General features: G+C 40.8%; 1 protein-coding gene across 1 annotated transcript in view; it reads right to left on the bottom strand.

Annotated features, from left to right (window-relative positions):
* Positions 1–124: 124 nt before the first annotated feature.
* Positions 125–19,772, bottom strand: part of TRPA1 (transient receptor potential cation channel subfamily A member 1) — a 53,808-nt gene continuing 34,160 nt past the window's right edge. The window contains exons 18-27 of the mRNA XM_070392017.1: positions 19,394–19,464; positions 18,692–18,854; positions 17,815–17,904; positions 16,213–16,382; positions 7,933–8,062; positions 7,330–7,512; positions 4,435–4,503; positions 3,882–3,995; positions 1,569–1,666; positions 125–974 (exon numbers count right to left, since the gene is read on the bottom strand). Coding sequence (XP_070248118.1) covers positions 770–974; positions 1,569–1,666; positions 3,882–3,995; positions 4,435–4,503; positions 7,330–7,512; positions 7,933–8,062; positions 16,213–16,382; positions 17,815–17,904; positions 18,692–18,854; positions 19,394–19,464 — 1,293 coding nt within the window. The 3' untranslated portion in view covers positions 125–769. The remainder of the gene's footprint in view (positions 975–1,568; positions 1,667–3,881; positions 3,996–4,434; positions 4,504–7,329; positions 7,513–7,932; positions 8,063–16,212; positions 16,383–17,814; positions 17,905–18,691; positions 18,855–19,393; positions 19,465–19,772) is intronic.

The raw sequence follows: 19,772 nt of genomic DNA, 5'->3' as shown, positions 1-19,772 counted from the left end.
GCATGTGACTGACACTGGACATCAAAAGAGTAAAGGGCGTATGCGATGGAGGCATTTTTTCAAATCTCAAAAAAACTAAATGCAATGAACATCTCATAATAATCACTGAGGTGACTATATAGGTTTTACATTTATTATGATCACTAAGAAACAGAAAATACAGAAATAACACATGCTATCTGTAGTAAAAGTCATGCATATCACAAGGCCTGTGGATTTGAGCCTCAACTCAGAGTGGCATCAGGTGTGCTGGAAGCAGAAGGGTGGGGCCATTTATTACGATCAGAACAGAGCACACAGGGTTCCACCCACAGGATCTTCCAACACAAAAGAGTATGCCAAACGGAAGCAGCTGAGGCGACTCTGCACTGTCCAATGCATTACACATTATATAATTATCATAATTATCCAGCAAGACTCTAGTATTGACATTTGCATTCTAGCTCAACTGTTACATTTATTACTTCTTATCATCAAAAATGTATGTGCTAGCAAATCACTTTCCACCCATTCAAATAGTGAGGTAAAGTCCAACTTGAATATATCAGCAAGGATATTCCCAATGCAGAGTGACTGGCAGAAAATGTGATTAGAAAGAGAGTTTACTTCTACACAGGATTCAGCTTCAGAGGGAGGGAAACAGAATCAGCTTTCTGCCTTTTCCTCACTCTCTCCACACTGGAGATCAGACCCCAAGTATATATTGTGCATGTGTGTTAATATGCAGGAGATGCACATGCAGGAAGCCCACTGCTAAGGGTGACTCCTGCTAAGGGCCCTGTGTTCGGGCCCTTACTGCTTTCAGCACAGAATTCCACTTGCTATTCCTTTGCTCCTGCTGCTCTCTCTTATAGCGGTCTTGGAAAGAACTATGGTTATCTTCGTCCTCTGTCTCCGAGATGATTTCCATCTTCTGAATGATGAGTTTAATAAGCTCATGCTGTTTCTCCAGAAGAGAAGTCACGTCCTTCAGCCTAAAGGGATATACAGGTTTCATGAGTTTATTTCAGCCCTCCACGTGCACAAGGCCTGGGGACCAGAAGTGCTAACGGGTATCGGGTTACCTGTGCTCAGGTTACAGCCTCCGGACAGTCAGAATCTTGGTCAGGAACACATATTTTCAAAGTATAAGCGATTTTCCTACAGTTCTACTATTGGTTCACAGCTGGTTTATTTAGGTTTCCATTTTAAAGATTAAAATACTGTTGCACAGAAAGGTTAAGTGCTTTGAACTCAGGTAAATGAACCCTAAAGCCCTCGCATTTAACCACTGTACACTATGCATCTGCTCCTGGGATCCTCACAATCTTTCAGAGCTTTGATGTATGACTGGAGATGGCTCATGAGGGATGCATGCAGCTCAGGATACTGTTGGATAAGTAGCAGCAAATAAGTTGTTGGAGGTTCTAGAAACTCTCTCACGATTCCCAATCCCCTGGCAGCATTATTGAGTTAAAGCATGCCTTAATACAGAAGATAAACACAAATATACAGTGTAACCCTTTACTATGCATCATTATTTAAGACTTTTGAGTTTCTCAAATATGGATGAAAGAAGAAATACATACCGGTATTTCTGCTTCAATATTTCTACTTCTAAAGCTGTATCTGCATTTGGTATTTCTTGTCTTACTTCTTGGGTGCAAAAAATTTGGTGAAATATGCACTGTGGGATAAAAGATTAATAGTTACTCACATTAAACTCAATTCGGAAACTATTTCTTGAACATGTGCCATAACTCAACTTCTGAACCAGGGCGTGCTAGCATAGGTATCTAACGAGAGCCATGCCCTCAAGGAGCTCACAGTCTGTTGGGAGAAATAGACATGCAAAGAGCTGTGTAACAAAATTATACATATAACACAGCAAGGTACAGGATATATAAATAATACAAAAGGAGGGGTAAACTGGAGTGGAGGATTGTTTAGGAAAAGGTTTAAGTGAATCATTTTCATGAGGAAATTCTCATGAAAAATGTCCATCATAAGTGGCGGTATTTCATCCTGACCTGTGTTGCTCAGTGATTGGAGCACTGTGTGCACTGAAGGGTCTTGGGTTCAATTCCAGGTCGAGGGCACAGCCTGGGTTGCAGGTTACATCAGAGCTACCAAGGTATGTGCAGGAGGCTACAGGGCTATCTATGTGTCTCTCTCAAATTGGTGTTTCTCTCTCTCTCTTTCTCTCTCCCTCCCTCCCACTCCCTCTGAAAAGCAATAGAGAAAGTATCCTCAGGTGAGGATTAGCAACAACAAAATAAGTGGTGGTATTTCACAGAATATAAGCTATTTCTCTCAAACTGCTCAGCATCGTATGCAACACAACTGAATTTCACATGGGGACATTTCTGAAATGCTATTTTAATATTTTTAAAATTTAGGAACTTTAAATGATTGGTGAACTAGAGAGGATCGAGGGCAGATGTGAAATGACCAGGAGTGAGGTAATTCTGGGAGTCTAGGCAAGAGGAGACCACCTAGCAAGTCTGATGGCCTAAACCTGTGATTGACTGAAGTGAGGGGATAGGAAGAGGGAGGGGCAATGTCAAGGCTGCCATCTGCACAGGCAAATGGTGTGGATATCAATTGCCATAAGCAACTTTGGAGAAGGATGAGCTTTTCCACCCTTTCTCTGTAGGGGATGTTGGGAGGGAGTGATTCGTGGGAAGAGTGAAAGGCATGAGCTTGTTTTGCAAGAGTTTGTTTTAAACATGCTGAATTTCAGGGACCTCAGACACACCAGGGAAGATGTCAAGTCAGCATAGGCTGACACTTAGGTTCCCTTTATCATGTTATGACTGCACAATGGAAACTTAACCTACAAAGAACTCAGAAAGAATATTCATAGAGAGGGAGCCCAGGCATGGTTAAGATTAGCATCCAGTACTTCTGACTCTTAGTATAGTCCCTTTCCCATTATAATACAGCTAGAGGCCTGGTGCACCAAATTCGGGCACAGGGGTGGGGAGGGTCCCTCACCCCTGCCGGCACCCTCTCCAATCTGGGATCCCTCTTGCAATCTGGGACTGCTGGCTCCTAACTGCTCATCTGCCTGCCAGCCTGATTGCCCCTAACCGCCTCTGCCTGCCTGCCTGATCGCCCCTAATTGCCTCTGCCTCAGCCTCTGCCACCATGGCTTTGTCCAGAAGGATGTCTGAAATGATGATTGAAAGGTCGTTTGGTCAATTAGCATATTACCCTTTTATTAGTATAGATGGCCTGGCTTAATCTCTGTGTATTTTCTATATGTATTCTCCATGGGTGTGTATCTGTGAATATGTACACATGTGTTCTATATAGGCACACAGACACACACATACATACATCTCCACATATAAGTAAGTGATATGTGATAGGAAAAACAGCACACCTGCAATGTAAAAAGGATACTTAAATAGTACATCCACCAAGTGTTCTCACAGGGATGTGGCACATGTTTAACACTGAAGCTTTAGCTGAGCCACATGGAGAGAGGCCACTGCACTGCCCATCACTTTCTCATCCTGCACTGTTTTTTTTAAAACAAGCTTATTTGTTTCCCACAAGCAGAGTGACTCAGGGTGTGTAGAAAGGCACCCTTTGGGCCTGGCTAATAGGGTTCAGTGGTTGAGTGTAGAACTATGAACCAGGAGGTCACGGTTTGATTCCCAGCCAGGGCACATGCCAAGATTGTGGGCTCGATCTCCAGAAGAGGGTGTGCAGGAGGCAGCCGATGGATGATTCTCTCTCATCATTGACATTTCTCTCTCTCCCTCCCTCTCTGAAATAAATAAAAAATATATTAAAATAAGTAACTAAATAAATAAAAATGAAAAGGCAACCTTTAGGAACACACAATGAAGCAGTGTCGCACTGTCTATGCCATGTTTGTTCCATGTACTTACTAGTAACCCTCGGCTGTATCTGGCTCTGTTGGGATAGACGACAATGGATTTCTGATCCACTTTGCGTAGGAACCAGAGCGGCAGCTTCTTCTCTAAGTTGGTATGGAGTTCCACCTAAAGCGCATATTGGATTTATTGATAGGGATCATTCATTAGTAGCTGGAATTCTCACACTGCATAGACGAAAGCGTTAGCACAGCAACTGAACACTGATTGCTGTGTCACTGACGGCTGGGCGGCCCGTTTCCTGGGCCCCTGGCAGCCGATCACCTGCCCCTGCCTTTCACCACATCCACCAGCGCCACAGCGGCTAGCTGCCTGGTTGGCCCCATGTTGACCTCGAAGAGGCTTAGGCAGTTTCTCAATTCCTCTGCTGACATTGTTGTAGGATTTTTTTTTTTTTCATTTTTGATTCTCTGACAACCACAGGTGCACCAGAGAGCATGCATTGCAGGCACGGTAGTGAGAACATGCCCAGGGTCAGCAGAGTGTTCTCAGGACTCAGCCTGCATGTAAACAGGTGGTGCTGATTCGAAACAAACACGACACTCACCTGCATGGCAATCCTCTTCAGCAGTGCGTGCTTCTGGACCTCGGCAATGTCCCCAACTGCCAAACCGATCTGAAGCACAACACGGCATTGCATCACGACCAGTGTAACGGCTCACGTCAAAATGCACTTACGGTCTCCCTGGATGCTGTCAGTGTGGCATGGAGTTCAGCAGCAGGGCCCTTGAACGCTTTGCTCCCACACCCCATGGAGAGCCTGTGAAGCCTGTATAACTCCTAACAGCAGTGGCCATGGCGGTGGGTCCAGTAATGGCAAGTGTTATCATGAAAAGTTAAGACATAAAAATAAATCTGAAATTCATTTTAATTTCAAGTAAAAATATGTTCTTTTGGGGGAGGATGGGAGTGATGTGATATCAAATGCCGTTGGCAATAGCCATGCACCATGCCTGGAAACTGCAGGAGTTTAGCATCTAAGGTGGACAACATGGAAAAGTTAAAACATCAAAATGAGGGAATGAAGAGATTTATATATTATGTATGTTTGGCAGGAAAAGGTACACTTTAGGGGTGGGTGAGGCTCTGGTAATACAAATCCTCCTAGAAATCCATGGCTGGGCAGAATTAGGTGAGGGGAAGCTGTCAGCTCAGTTCTACTGAGTCCAAATTAACTCACTCTTCCACTGGAAGACACTCAGGGCTTGTGTCTGCTGACCCGGCCCCCTGCTTTCTGAGGCCCGAGAGGCTCACAGTCAAGTAAACTCCAGCAGAGAAGGGCTCTGTCGGTCCCTCCAGGTTGCCACCATATGCCCAGTGCTTAGAATAGTGCAGGACACATAGTAGGCACACAAAAAACCTGCTGAATGAATGAGCAGTGAAAGTCTATTCCAGGGTGTACAAATATAGTCAGCAAGTAGCTTTTATCTGGCAGGATAATGTTTTCTGTTATTAATTTGCAAGTCCTGGGATGGGCAGTCTCTCTGGTTTAGATCTTACATCAGAGGTGCTTGCCTGGCTCTGAAGACATCTGAGTCTGCTGAGCTGTGCGTCCCATAATTTATTAATACAAGTTATAAGCTTGTAAGCCTCATCACTTACTGATTAAAATAAGCAATATATTAATATTAAATGTTAATCAAATACTATTAATATTTAATAGTAGCTAAGATTTGAATGCATATATGTTTTAAATTCTTCATATTAGCTCATTTCATCCTCACAATAACTTAGGAAGTAGGTTTTATTATTGCCTTTCTCTGATTTGTGTCCTCAAAACTATGATAACAGACTCCGGTGATTGGGGTGGGGTAGTTGGCTAAGAAAGTCTGCCCAGCAGAGATGATGCCTGACCTGAATGTTGAAAGCTTAGAAAGAGTTAACCAAGGTGAGGGGTCCCAGGAAACGGAGAGCAGAGCCCAGGAGGCAGGAGGAAAGCCTGGCACACCCAGTGACCGCGTGTGCTGGTGTGTGTCTGGGTAAAAGCTGCGGACAGTGGGGAGTTGGGTGAAATCTGGGTCAGATCCGGATCATGAGGACCCTGTGTGCAGTGCTCATGGACTGAAGCTTTAGAAGAGTCATAGAAAAACCTTTGAAAGAGACACTGTCGGGCCCAATTTTTCATGATCAGGGCATCACTGTGGTGATAATTTGTGGGAAGGATTAGACAGAGAAATGAGATGAGATGGAGGAACTCTTCAGTCTCCTGCAGCAGTGGGGATGAGGCACCACAAGGGCAAGAGCTAAGAGAAAGTAGGTGGAGAAGCAAATGTTTATTGGCAGAAATGAGGAAAAGGGGGCCGGGTGGGTGGAGAATATCGAGTCAGTCTGAGGAAGGAGAACAGTGTCAGTCTTGGCCCTGGTGGGTCTGATTTTGCTCTGGGACAAGCAGGTAGTGAAGCTCACTGGCTGTTGGCCGGACAGATCTGCTAGTGGCACCGACCTGTACTGCTGCTAACCCAGGTTCTCCTCTGGAGAATGGTCTTCCAAACGGAAGTGAGTCTCAGAGACAAGTGTGGGCTTCATGTCATTCTTTATTATTCTTAGTTGCCATCTTTTACTTTTCTATGTCACCAAAATAAAACTGGAGTTGTATCAAGTCAGTGAATCAAAACATTACATAGTCTGTATTATTATTTTTTCCTTCTGGAAACACTGCCCAGCACGGTCCCTGGTGCATAGTCAGGCTCCAAAAAAGTGTGTGGACTATGTGCACATTCGAGTAAATGAATAAGGAAAAAACGTGCCCTGTAATGCCGGCTAGGACTCTCCATGGACCTGGGATGCGTGCCTGCCTGCATCAGCCAGGATGCTCAGGGCTGGACAGGTTCTCTGTGGAAGGGCAAGGACATGTCCATATCTGCTGGGGGTAGCCAGCCTCTGACTTTTTAGAGGGGGCACCTGAATGTCACAAATACCTCCCACCCTCGCTTCCCACTTAAATCTCTGGTCCATGAGAGATTCAAGAGATGAGTTCTTCCTCCTTCACTCCATGAAGGTATCTGCCTAACCTTTGCCTTCCCCTGCTCCCAGCAACCCTAACGCAGCACACACCATTCATCTTTATATCCTTATTCTGCCTTGTAGTTCTTCATAGCATTTACCACCCCCACGACATCATGCTGCATACTTATCTGTTTACTGCTTAACTTCATGACTACTTTATAATCATGTAGGGGCTGGGTATTGATCTGTCTGTGTCCCGGCACCTGGGTCAGTGTCTGGGTTACTTAGGAGATTCTTGATAAGCATTTGCCAAGTGAATGCATCTTTGTATCCCCTGGGCCCCACGTTGTGCCCGGCACACTCAGGCCTCAGTGAAAGAATGGATTTCATAGGTGTCCCTTTTCCCTCCTTGGGGGAGAGGGGGGAGGCTCCGAGTAATGATTGTGAACTGCCTCAAATGATCAGCAAGCAGGAAATACAAGGATAAATTACTTACAAGTAAATTCATGAGGACGATTGGGACAAACATTGTGAAGGTAATGAGTTGTATGAAGGACAGAAGTGGATATGCCAGTTCATTTCTCAGAAACGGCTCTAGGAAGGCATCGCGATAATTAATGTCTCCTAGCATCATGCTGAAGGTCTGGATTATGGAAAGCAATGGAGTGCTGAAAGCATCCTGAGGAGAGACGGGAAGGGAACCATGAAATGCAAAATGCATATAATGAAAAATGGTTCCTGGAGAGTAAAATGATAAAAATCATATTTAAAATATTTTTAAAGTCATAGGACTACAGCTACTAAAATACAGGGATAAAAACTACCAATAAACTGGTGGTAAAGTCATCAAAATAATCTTTTTCTGCACACAAATCATCGTGCATTACACATAAGCGTTTTGACAATGGAAAAAAGTCATGTAATAAGGCTATATTTTTCCTGCAGTGAAAATCATTTGAATGCCAATATATCAGATAAAATGAAAGTATCCAAATATTGTTTTGTTATTATTGATGTTATACACCATTGAGACTTCAGTATAAATATATATTCCCAATATTTATAGCAAAAAAAATGAACCACAGGCACAACTCCTCACCTGTATACTCAGGAGGACGTAAAAGCTGAGTCCAAAGGCCAAAAGAAGGAAGATAAACACGACTGTGGACCTCAACAAAGTCTTCATAATTACCTCTAACATAACGATGAAAATCCCACAGTTCTCAAATCTAGGAAGATTTGAAAAATTAAATATTTATTCACTTTTTTTTTCAAATGGAACTCGAATTTGACCCAATAATTCCACTTCTAGGAATATATCCCAAGAAATCAGGATATATGCACCCCTATGTTCATAGTATCACAATTTACAATAGCTAAGATTTGGAAACAGGCTAAATGCCTATCAGCAGATGAGTGGATTAAAAAACTGTGATACATCTACACAATGGAATACTATGCTGCTGTAAAAAAGAAGGAACTCCTACCATACGCAACAGCCTGGATGGACCTGGAGAGCATTATGCTAAGCAAAATAAGCCAGTCAGAGAAAGATAAATATTGCATTATCTCACTCATTTGTGGAATATAATGAACAACATAAACTGATGAACAAAAATAGATCCAGAGACTGAGAAGCATCGAACAGACTGTCAAACCTCAGAGGGAAGGCAGGGGAGGGTTGGGGGAGGGGTAGAGGTCAACCAAAGGACTTATATGCATGCATATAAGCATAACCAATGGACAGAGACACAAGGGGGTGAGGGCATGTGCTGGGGGGAAGGGCAATGGGGAATTGCACAGACATATATAATACCTTTATCAATAAAGAAAAAAATAAAAATAAAAAAACCTTGCAGGAAAAAAATACATTTATTCACTTTTCTGGCCCAGTGTATTTCATTCAGGGTCAATATTTATCATGCACTAGGCACTAGCTTCCACAGATGAGGTAACTGAGGCCAGTTACTTTCCAAAATGAGACATGAGAATTCATGAAGCATCAAGTCTTATTTTCAGTCCACTCACACTATCTGCCTTTTTCCTTTTTCTTTTCTCTTCTTGTTAATGTTTATCTTTCATTGTGTTACCACTTGACCAAAGTAGGAGAGAGACATAGCTTCCCAGTATCCAAGATGCTGCTACCAGACGATGAGGGGATGAGAGAGATGAGTTGTGTGGTGCCTCGGTGGGGAGGGATGATATGAGCTCATGCTCCTGGGGGCATCTGTCGCAGGCACATACCCATGCTTCACTCTCCCATCCTTACAGCTCCCTACACTTTCCTGTGTCTCCCCAGCAACTTACATTGTGAAATGTCTGGGTAGATGATGGGTGTCTTCTGACCACTAACTTGTACTTTCCCTTTGACAAGACACCCTGTTAAAGGGGGAGTCATAAGATTTTAAAGCTGAAAGGGACATCAGAGGACTTAGAAGCTCAGTTCCCAGAGACATCCAGGACCTCGCTCAGGTCACTAAATAGTGGCAAAGCCAACAGAGTGGCACTGCCTGGACCTATCTTGATGCCTCTTGCCTTCCAGGTCAGCGCTCTTCCCACCAGATCCTGTCCTTTCGGGGGTCGGGGCTCAGCCCCACTGCACTGTGCTCAGGACAGCAATGCAGAACTATGGTGGGGAAAGCGCTGTCCCAGGGTTGGACAGACTTTGGTAAAATGCCGACATCTGACTTACCAGCTGAGATCTTGGGCTAGTTACTAACTCAGTGCCTCAGCTTCTTTTATAGACTGTGAGTAATAACATTTACCTCTTGTTATTGTAAAGATTGTGTGAAATAACATTTTTAAAAATCCTCACCTGAGGATATGTTTAGAGAGAGAGAGAGAGAGAGAGAGAGAGACAGAGACAGAGAGAAAGAGAGATAAACATTGATATGAGAGAGAAACATATATGGGATCGAACCAGAAACCTAGGCATGTGCCCTGTCTGGGAATCAAACCAGCAACCTTTTGGTGTACAGGACGATGCTACAAAGAACTGAGCCACCGGCCAGGGCTGAAATAACATATTTAACTCACCAGCAGCAAGTGTGGGAGGCAGGGGAGCCTGGTCCTTCTTTCCTCTCTAGAATTAGAGTTTTGGGGTTGACATTTTTCCCTCCTATCACTATTACTCACCATACCTAACACTTCCTTTTAATTGTTTTAATCTAAAGTAAGTAATTATCGAGAGAGAAAATGGCGGAGGCTTAGACAGACGTGTTGGTGCTTTGTCCCGGACCAGATAGGGGCGAGCAGCTGAAACGGGTAACAATCGGCCCGATCAAGCTGGGGAGGTTCAGCTGAGAGAGAGTCTGCAGCCAGGAAAGACAGAAAACTCCTAAAAAATGCGGATGGTTAGAGATTGAGGCTGAAACCTCCCTCTGGGCGCCAGCGCAGCGGCGAGACCGCGCCATCTCAGGCAGCGTTCACCGGCATCCAGAGATCGGCTACTGACCCGGAGGCAACGATTCGCAAACAGCGCGACTGCAAGAGCCAAGGGGAGACCTGCACCCCTCCACGGAAAGATTCAAGCAACAGCGGCCTCCTGATCACCACACGCTCTGCCTGGGGAACAGTTGCTGCGTCTGAAGCCACCCTCCACCAGCCAGAAGAGCCACCACAACTGTGAACAGCACCCATCAGAGGCTCTGCTATCAACAGAGGAGCCGCTGCTACCACAACCGCCCAAGGAGCAACCACAGACCGAGGAGCCACTGCCACCCAGGGAGCAGCCACTGCCACCCAGGGTCCAGCCACTGAACGATTCAACAACAAGTAATGTCAGTGAGATCAAACATGGGTAGACAAAGAAACCCCCAAAGGAAAGAAAAGGAGGACTCGCCAGAAAAGCAGCTAAGTGAGACAGAGATATGCAACATGACGGAAAAAGAATTCAGAATAAGGTTCCTAGAGTACATGCACCGGATGTTCAAGAAGCAAGAAGAAACAGATGAAAAACTCAACTACGTATGCAAGAAGCTAGAAGAAACAGATGAAAAAATCAACAACTTAAGTAAGTCCCAAGAAGAAATGAAGAGCGACATAGCTGCAATAAAAAACACCATTGAAAGTATCAACAGTAGACTGGGAGAAGCGGAGGACCGAATCAGTGAATTAGAAGACAAGGAAGCAAAACACACTCAAACTGTACTGCAAATGGAGAAAAAAATTAAAAGACAGGAGGAGAGCCTAAGGGAACTTTGGGACAACATGAAACGAAGCAACATACGAATAATAGGGGTGCCAGAACAACAGAAAGATGAACATGGATTAGAAAACCTATTCGAAGAAATAATATCAGAAAACTTCCCTGAGATGGGGAAGAAAAAAGTCACACAAGCCCAGAGAGTCCCAAACAAGGTGAACCCGAAAAGACCCACACCAAGACACATCATAATTACCATGGCAAATGTTCAGGATAAAGAGAGAATCTTACAGGCTGCAAGAGAGAGGCGGAAAGTAACATACAAGGGATCTCCCATTCGATTATCAAATGATTTCTCAACAGAAACACATCAGGCCAGAAAAGAATGGACGGAAATCTACAAAGTGATGCAAAGCAAAGGACTGAATCCAAGAATACTCTATCCAGCAAGGCTATCATTCAAAATTGAAGGGGAAATAAGAAGCTTCACAGACAAAAAAGGGCTAAGGGAGTTTATCACCACCAAGCCAGCCATGCAAGAAATGCTAAAGGGACTGGTGTAAAAGAAGAAATATCAAGCTCAGAAAGAAATCAGCCACACACACACACAAAAAAAGAAATGGCTACAAACAAGTACCTTTCAATAATAACTTTAAATGTAAATGGACTAAATGCTCCAAATAAAAGACATCGAGTGGCTGAATGGATAAAAAAACATGACCCATACATCTGCTGTCTACAAGAGACCCACCTCATTGGAAAGGACTCACACAGACTGAAAGTGAAGGGATGGAAAAATATCTTTCACGCAAATGGAAAGGAAAAGAAAGCTGGGGTAGCAATACTTATATCTGACAAAATACATCTCAAAGTGAAGGCCATAACCAGAGATAAGGAAGGCCACTTCATAATACTAAAGGGATCAATACAACAAGAAGATATAACCCTGGTAAACATATATGCACCCAATGCAGGAGCACCCACATACATAAGAAAACTTCTGGAAGATATCAGGGGAGATATCGACAATAACACAATCATAGTAGGGGACCTTAATACACCACTGACATCACTGGATAAATCCGCTAGACAAACAATCAGCAAAGAAACAGCAATCCTAAATGACTCACTAGATCAGATGGACTTAATTGACATCTTCAGAACTCTACACCCCACAGCTGCGGAATATACATTCCTCTCAGGTGCTCATGGGACATATTCAAAAATAGACCACATATTGGGTCACAAGCAAAGTCTCCACAAATTCAAGAAGATTGAGATCATAAAAAGCATCTTCTCAGACCACGATGGCATAATGTTAGAAATAAACTACAAAAAAAACAACCCAAAATACTCAAACACTTGGAAGCTGAATAGCATGTTATTAAATATTGATTGGGTTACCGATGACATCAAAGAAGAAATTAAAAACATCCTGGACACTAATGACAATGAAAACACAACAATCCAAAACCTCTGGGACACAATGAAAGCAGTCCTGAGAGGAAAGTTTATAGCTCTACAGGCCTATCTCAAAAAACAAGAAAAAATGGTAGTCAATCATCTAACTCTACAACTCAAAGAATTAGAAAGAGAGCAACAAGAAAACCCCAGAGTGAGCAGAAGGAAGGAGATAATAAAGATTAGAGCAGAAATCAATGACATAGAGACCAAAAAAACAATACAGAAAATCAATGAAACCAAGAGCTGGTTCTTTGAAAGGATAAACAAGATTGACAAACCCCTCGCCAGGCTCACCAAGAAGCAAAGAGAAAGGTCCCAAATAAACCAAATCAGAAATGATAGAGGCGAAATAACAACAGACCCCACAGAAATACAAATGATTGTTAAACAATACTACGGGCAACTCTACTCCAACAAATTAGACAACCTGGAGGAAATGGACAAATTCCTAGAAAAATACAACATTCCAAAACTCAATCAGGAAGAATCTAAAAACCTCAATAGGCCAATAACTATGGAAGAAATTGAAGCAGTCATCAGAAAGCTTCCAGCAAACAAAAGCCCAGGGCCAGACGGCTTCACAGGGGAGTTCTACCAAACATTCAAGGAAGAACTAAAACCTACCCTCCTCAGACTACTACAAAAAATTCAAGAGGAAGGAACACTTCCAAGCTCATTCTATGAAGCCAGCATCACCCTAATACCAAAACCAGGTAAAGACATCACAATGAAAGAGAATTACAGGCCAATATCCCTCATGAACATAGATGCCAAAATCCTCAACAAAATCTTAGCAAATCGGATCCAGCAGTACATCAGAAGGATCATACACCATGACCAAGTAGGATTTATCCCAGAGATGCAAGGATGGTACAACATCCGTAAATCAATAAATGTGATACATCACATAAACAAATTGAAAGAAAAAAACCACATGGTCATATCAATTGATGCAGAAAAAGCATTCGACAAAATCCAACACCCATTTTTGATAAAAACTCTCAGAAAGGTGGGAATAGAAGGATCATACCTCAACATAATAAAAGCCATATATGACAAGCCCACAGCCAACATCATACTCAATGGACAAAAACTAACACCATTTCCCCTAAGAACAGGAACAAGACAGGGATGCCCACTCTCACCACTCCTGTTCAACATAGTACTGGAAGTATTAGCCATTGCAATTAGGCAAGAAGAAGAAATAAAAGGCATCCAAATTGGAAAAGAGGAAGTAAAACTGTCCTTATTTGCAGATGACATGATATTATACATACAAAACCCTAGAGACTCCATCAAAAAGCTACTAGACTTAATACATGAATTTGGCAATGTAGCAGGATACAAAATTAACCCCAAGAAATCTGAGGCATTTCTATACACCAATAGTGAACTTTCAGAAAGAGAGATTAGAAAAACAATCCCATTTACCATCGCACCAAAAAAATTAAGATACCTAGGAATAAACTTAACTAAAGAGGTTAAAGACCTCTACTCAGAAAACTACAGGACGTTGAAAAAAGAGATAGAGGAAGACATAAACAGATGGAAGAACATACCATGTTCTTGGATTGGTAGAATCAACATCATTAAAATGTCCATACTACCCAAAGCAATCTATACATTCAACGCACTTCCCATTAAAATACCAATGGCCTTCTTCAAAGATCTAGAACGAACTCTCCAAAAATTCATCTGGAATAAAAAAAGACCCCGAATAGCTGCAGCGATCCTGAGAAAGAACAAAGTAGGTGGGATCTCAATGCCAGATATCAAACTGTATTACAAAGCCACTGTTCTCAAAACTGCCTGGTACTGGCACAAGAACAGACATATAGACCAGTGGAATAGAATAGAGAGTCCAGAAATTAGCCCGAACCAATATGCTCAATTAATTTTTGACAAAGGAGGCATGAACATACAATGGAGCCAAGATAGTCTCTTCAATAAATGGTGTTGGGAAAATTGGATAGATATATGCAAGAAAATGAAACTAGACCACCAACTTACACCATACACAAGAATAAACTCAAAATGGATAAAGGACTTAAATGTACGACAGGAAACCATAAAAAGTCTAGAAGAATACAAAGGCAACAAAATCTCAGACTTATGCCAAAACAATTTCTTCACTGATACAGCTCCTAGGGCAGTTGAAACTAAAGAGAAACTGAACAAATGGGACTACATCAAAATAAAAAGCTTCTGCACAGCAAAAGAAACCATCAACAAAACAACAAGAAAACCCACCTCTTGGGAAAACATATTTGCCAACGTCATATCTGATAAGGGCTTAATCTCCAAAATTTATAGGGAACTCATACAACTTAACAAAAAGAAGATAAACAATCCAATCAAAAAATGGGCAAAGGATCTAAATAGACACCTTTCAAAAGAGGACATTCAGAAAGCCAAGAGGCATATGAAAACATGCTCAAAGTCACTAATCATCCGAGAGATGCAAATCAAAACAACAATGAGGTACCATCACACACCTGTCAGAATGGCCATCATCAACAAATCAACAAACGACAAGTGCTGGAGAGGATGTGGAGAAAAAGGAACACTTGTGCACTGCTGGTGGGAATGCAGACTGGTGCAGCCACTATGGAAGGCAGTATGGAGGTTCCTCAAAAAATTGGAAATGGAACTCCCATTTGACCCTGTGATCCCACTACTAGGAATATATCCCAAGAAACCAGAAACACCAATCAGAAAGGATATATGTAACCAGATGTTCATAGCAGCACAATTCACCATAGCTAAGATCTGGAAACAGCCTAAGTGCCCATCAGTAGATGAATGGATTAGAAAGCTGTGGTACATCTACACGATGGAATACTATGCTGCTGTTAAAAAGAAGGAACTCCTACCATTTGCAACATCATGGATGGAACTGGAGAGCATAATGCTAAGTGAAACAAGCCAGTCAATGAAGGAAAAATACCACATGATCTCACTCATTCATGGATAATAAAGACCATTACAAACTTTTGAACAATAATAGATACAGAGGCAGAGCTGCCTCAAACTGATTGTCAAACTGCAGTGGGAAGGCCAGAGAGAGTTGGGGGGCAGGAGGGAGGGGAGTAAGAGATCAACCGAAGGACTTGTATGCATGCATATAAGCATAACTAATGGACATAAGACACTGGGGGGTAAGGGAAGGTAGGGGTTTGTCAAGGGCGGGGGGGGGGGGAAAGGACACTTATGTAATACCCTTTGTAATACTTTAAGCGAAAAAAATAAAAAAAAATAAAAAAAAAAAATAAAGTAAGTAATTATCAAATAATACCAGGCAAAACAAGAATAGCCAATACTTTTATACCCATTTACTCCAACATTTAATCTAGATTTGACTAGACTGTTGGGTCTTGATTCGAGGGGATTTTTCCACCCAGAGAATAACTGGCAATTATCTAGAGAAATTTTTTATTGTCACACGGGTGGGGGACGGTTACTACTGGTATCTAGCGGAGCGGCCAGGGATGCTACTAAACATCCTACAGTGCACAGGACAGAGCTCCACAATAAAAATTATCTGGTCACAAATTTCAGTAGTGCCAAGGTTGAGAGAAACCTGGTCTACACTCTGAACTCCAAATCTCCCTCCCCTTTTCCTTAGTAATATAAAAGATATCCTCACAGTTTACAACATTGGAAAAGGAAGAAGCCAGTTATATATATATGGGACTTATAATAGCTCTTTTTTATATTAAACATGCCTAAAGGATGTTTAAAGGATATAGAGATCATTGAAGCCAGTTTTACCTCTGAAGATACATTAAGAAGTTCATCCAATAGAAGTAAATGGCAATTGCTCCGCATTGCCACTGCACGTGAGCTGGTATACTGATGAACAAGGGTGACACGAAAATGATGCTCGTTGTGTAGATAACCCATTCAGTTCCATTGCTCTGATCCAATAAGTAATTCCTTTTCTGGGGTTAAAAAAATGAAGAATTGCCCCATGTAGAGATCAAGACCTGACATCTTATGGATGAATATATATTTGTAATGAGTCACAAGAGTTTTTCGTTGTAGAAGCTGGGGATTTAGGACCAAGGAGCCAGCTCCTGCCATTCTGGACTGAACTGCGCTCTTGGTTCGCATCATTGTTGGAGGTAGCCCAGCCTCTTCTATTGACCTGACACCTAGGCAGTCTGATGCCTCTACAAGTTTCTGGGCTTTCCCCATAGAGTCCACGTCATCTTAAGGAAAAATCTGGGGATGGAGGGACTGCAGGTTGGCTTCGTAATTCCTTTCTGCCTGTATATAGACATGCGTGTGGAATTCCCAGGATACAAAGCAACTCATTCTGCTTCTAAGGAGGTTTGAGACCTGTGCTAAGACTAAATTACCATACTGATTTGGTGTATTTTCTATTCTTAAAGGTGTCATGTAGAATAGGCCATTATCAATAAGAAAATGTAGAGACCAAATCTGTAGTTCTCATGTTTGAAAATGACAAGAGATATTACATAATATGCCCTAAATCATTTAACATACAATAGAACAATACAGTCTAACTCTCAGAATTGTGACAATTTACTGAAACTATATACATATAAAAGTACTTGGCAATACATATGTAAAACAAATGCAAAACACTATTATCATCATGCAAATACCCATGTGCTCATATTATGTTGAGAGGTACATTTCCATAGAAAATGAGGTATTGTGTAAAAGATATAAAACATAGACAGTAACATGCACAAAAAGTATACTCCAAAAGTGAATAATAAAAGACTGATGCCATTTATCAACCCAAGCAAGGACCTACAGGTAATTTACATAATCCTTGTGTCTGATCTGAACTTGGTTCATCCATTTTAAGAAGTAAAGTAGAAAGTAAAAAGTATGATAAAAAGTTCCCCAATTTTGTTATAACTTAACATTTTATGCAATAAATAAAGTATTCCTTTTAGAAGAGGAATAAAAAAAAAAAAAAAAAAACACATTTGCAATGGAGTCTTGGCCCAAGTAAGTTCTTTATAAACAGTTACATTCAAAATTAGAAAATTCAAAATCTAACTTTTATGTCAGCAAAATATTAAGTCGCTATCAGAGAAAACACAGAAAAAGTCATGTGTAGCCAGACAGACCCACATGGACTTGTCATTCTGGACCAACTCGGCTTCAGGTGTGTCAACAGGCACCGACCAGGGCAGAAAGTGTATCTAACATCCTGTGATTTCTACATCTGGAGAAGTTTATGCTTGGTATTTCCCATCTATACATTTTTCCAGGTATGTGATTTTATACTGACATTAAAATATTTATTCTGCATATTAAAATATTTACTAAATTAATTTGCATTCTGCATATTAAAATATTTCCAATTTTAGAGATACAAAATGTATTGTTTACCTGTTGGAAAATCTGGACCAGTTCTTTGCAATATCCAAATAAGCTTGATAAAAAAACTAAAATCATACAAACTTTTATAGAATATGAATCCTGAAACAAAAAAATAATGTAAGCACTTACAAGGGTATACATTAAAACAACACAAATTTCTTAATAATTTCCACTATTACATATTTATTTTGTTATTCTTTTGCTTCATTTCTATGTACTGTCCATATTTGCTTTAAACAGAAAATTACTGTGATGCCAATATAAAGGAGACACATATTCATTTTATAATGTCCTAAGACAGGTTCAGAAATTGCCAATGGAATTCCAAAGGAATATGAACCTACGCAAAAAATTATTTTACTCTGGTAAAATGTGCATAATATAAAATTTATCATTTTGAGAGTTTTACATTTTATCTGTACATTTACATTTTAAAATGTACAGTTCTGTGGCATTCAGTACATTCACAGTGTTACACACCATCATCACCATCTAGTTCCATAACTTTTTCATCACCCCAAAGGGAAACCCTGTACCCACTAAGCATCACTCCCCTCTCCCTACAATCCCTGGCAGCCACAAATCTGCTTTCTTGGAAACCAATTTTAACGTTTTCTATTTCAGCATTCAAGCTAGCATCTCATACATGTCAATTTCTTTAAATTAATTTACGGACTCTTTACTGACCCATTTATTTATATTCCCTCTCACTTCACAAAGGACTTTAGGAGAAATTGTTAGCATATATAAATCCTATAGGCTATTTATAATAATAAAAGTCCTGGTATTTCAAACTTATAATGGGGCTAATATTATTAGGGAAAACACACTTTTTAATAATCTTTTCTTTTAAAAGGTTGAAATATGAAAATAAGTGGAAAAATACCTTGGTGTCTAATATTTCTAAACGATCACTAGTTTCATTGATGATTCCAGTTGAGTTGAAAGCCATACCTGGCTTTATATTGACAACAAGAAAGGTCATAGGCAGGAGACCAAGGCAATAAGATCCTAGGTTCATAATATGGGCTCTAAACCCATAAGCCAACCTACAAAAGAAAATAAGTAAACCATAATTGAGGAATTTCAACAAAAATATTTCCTTAAGATACCGTGGAAAAAGTAGTTATGATCTCTCTCAGAAATCTATTTGGTAAATCCATTGAACTTTAGAACCAAGAAGACCTTCGAATTCATTCTTTTCATTTTTAAAAAAGGAATCACAACTTCCCAGTAAGCCACGAGTTACTTAAAAATCTCTCAGCAATTAATGGAAGAGCCGGGACATTAGCTCATATCTACTGATTCCATGTTGGCTCTTCCCAGGAACACACCTCTCACTTCATTCATGTCCACTAAACTGCAGGGCCCAGGAATGCCTCTCATTGTCTTATATAGTGACTTCCCCCCACCCCAAAATATGTCATTTAATGTAAAAAATAAACATCATCATCATTTTAATACAAAAATATGCCTTCAACACATTTCTTTTTCAAACATGAAAATACCATTTAAACATAATTATTTAGAAGACTTTTAATAAAATTAATGGAGATATTATTAAAAAGAAATACTACCTAATACCCACCATTTCATAAGTAAATATTCTTTGCACACAGGATGGTTGAGAAGCTCTATGCGGTTATGGTGTACCATTGTCTGAGAAATAAAAAAAGATCCATAAAAATACAACCATTTGAAGCAATCAAGTATAAATTAAGCTTCTTGTTTGCTGGTTTTATAAATTTATCTGATATTACAAAAGTAACAACTGTTTGTTTTAGAAAATTTGAGAAACCAAAGTTTTACCAAGAATATATTTAAAACACACACACACATACACACACATACACACACACACACAGACACACAAGCTAGAGAGAACCATTTTATACAGGTGCAAGTATTTGGTTCAGTTTGTCTGTTTCACTTTCTCACTAGTTAAAGAAATCAGCTTTTCAATCTTA

Source organism: Myotis yumanensis, unplaced genomic scaffold (genome assembly GCF_028538775.1).
Source record: "Myotis yumanensis isolate MYYU_CA2020_CCGP unplaced genomic scaffold, mMyoYum1.0.hap1 SCAF_15, whole genome shotgun sequence".
Classification (NCBI taxonomy): Eukaryota; Metazoa; Chordata; class Mammalia; order Chiroptera; family Vespertilionidae; genus Myotis; species Myotis yumanensis.
Note: the sequence above shows the minus strand (reverse complement) of the source record. Positions and strands in the feature narration are given on the sequence as shown.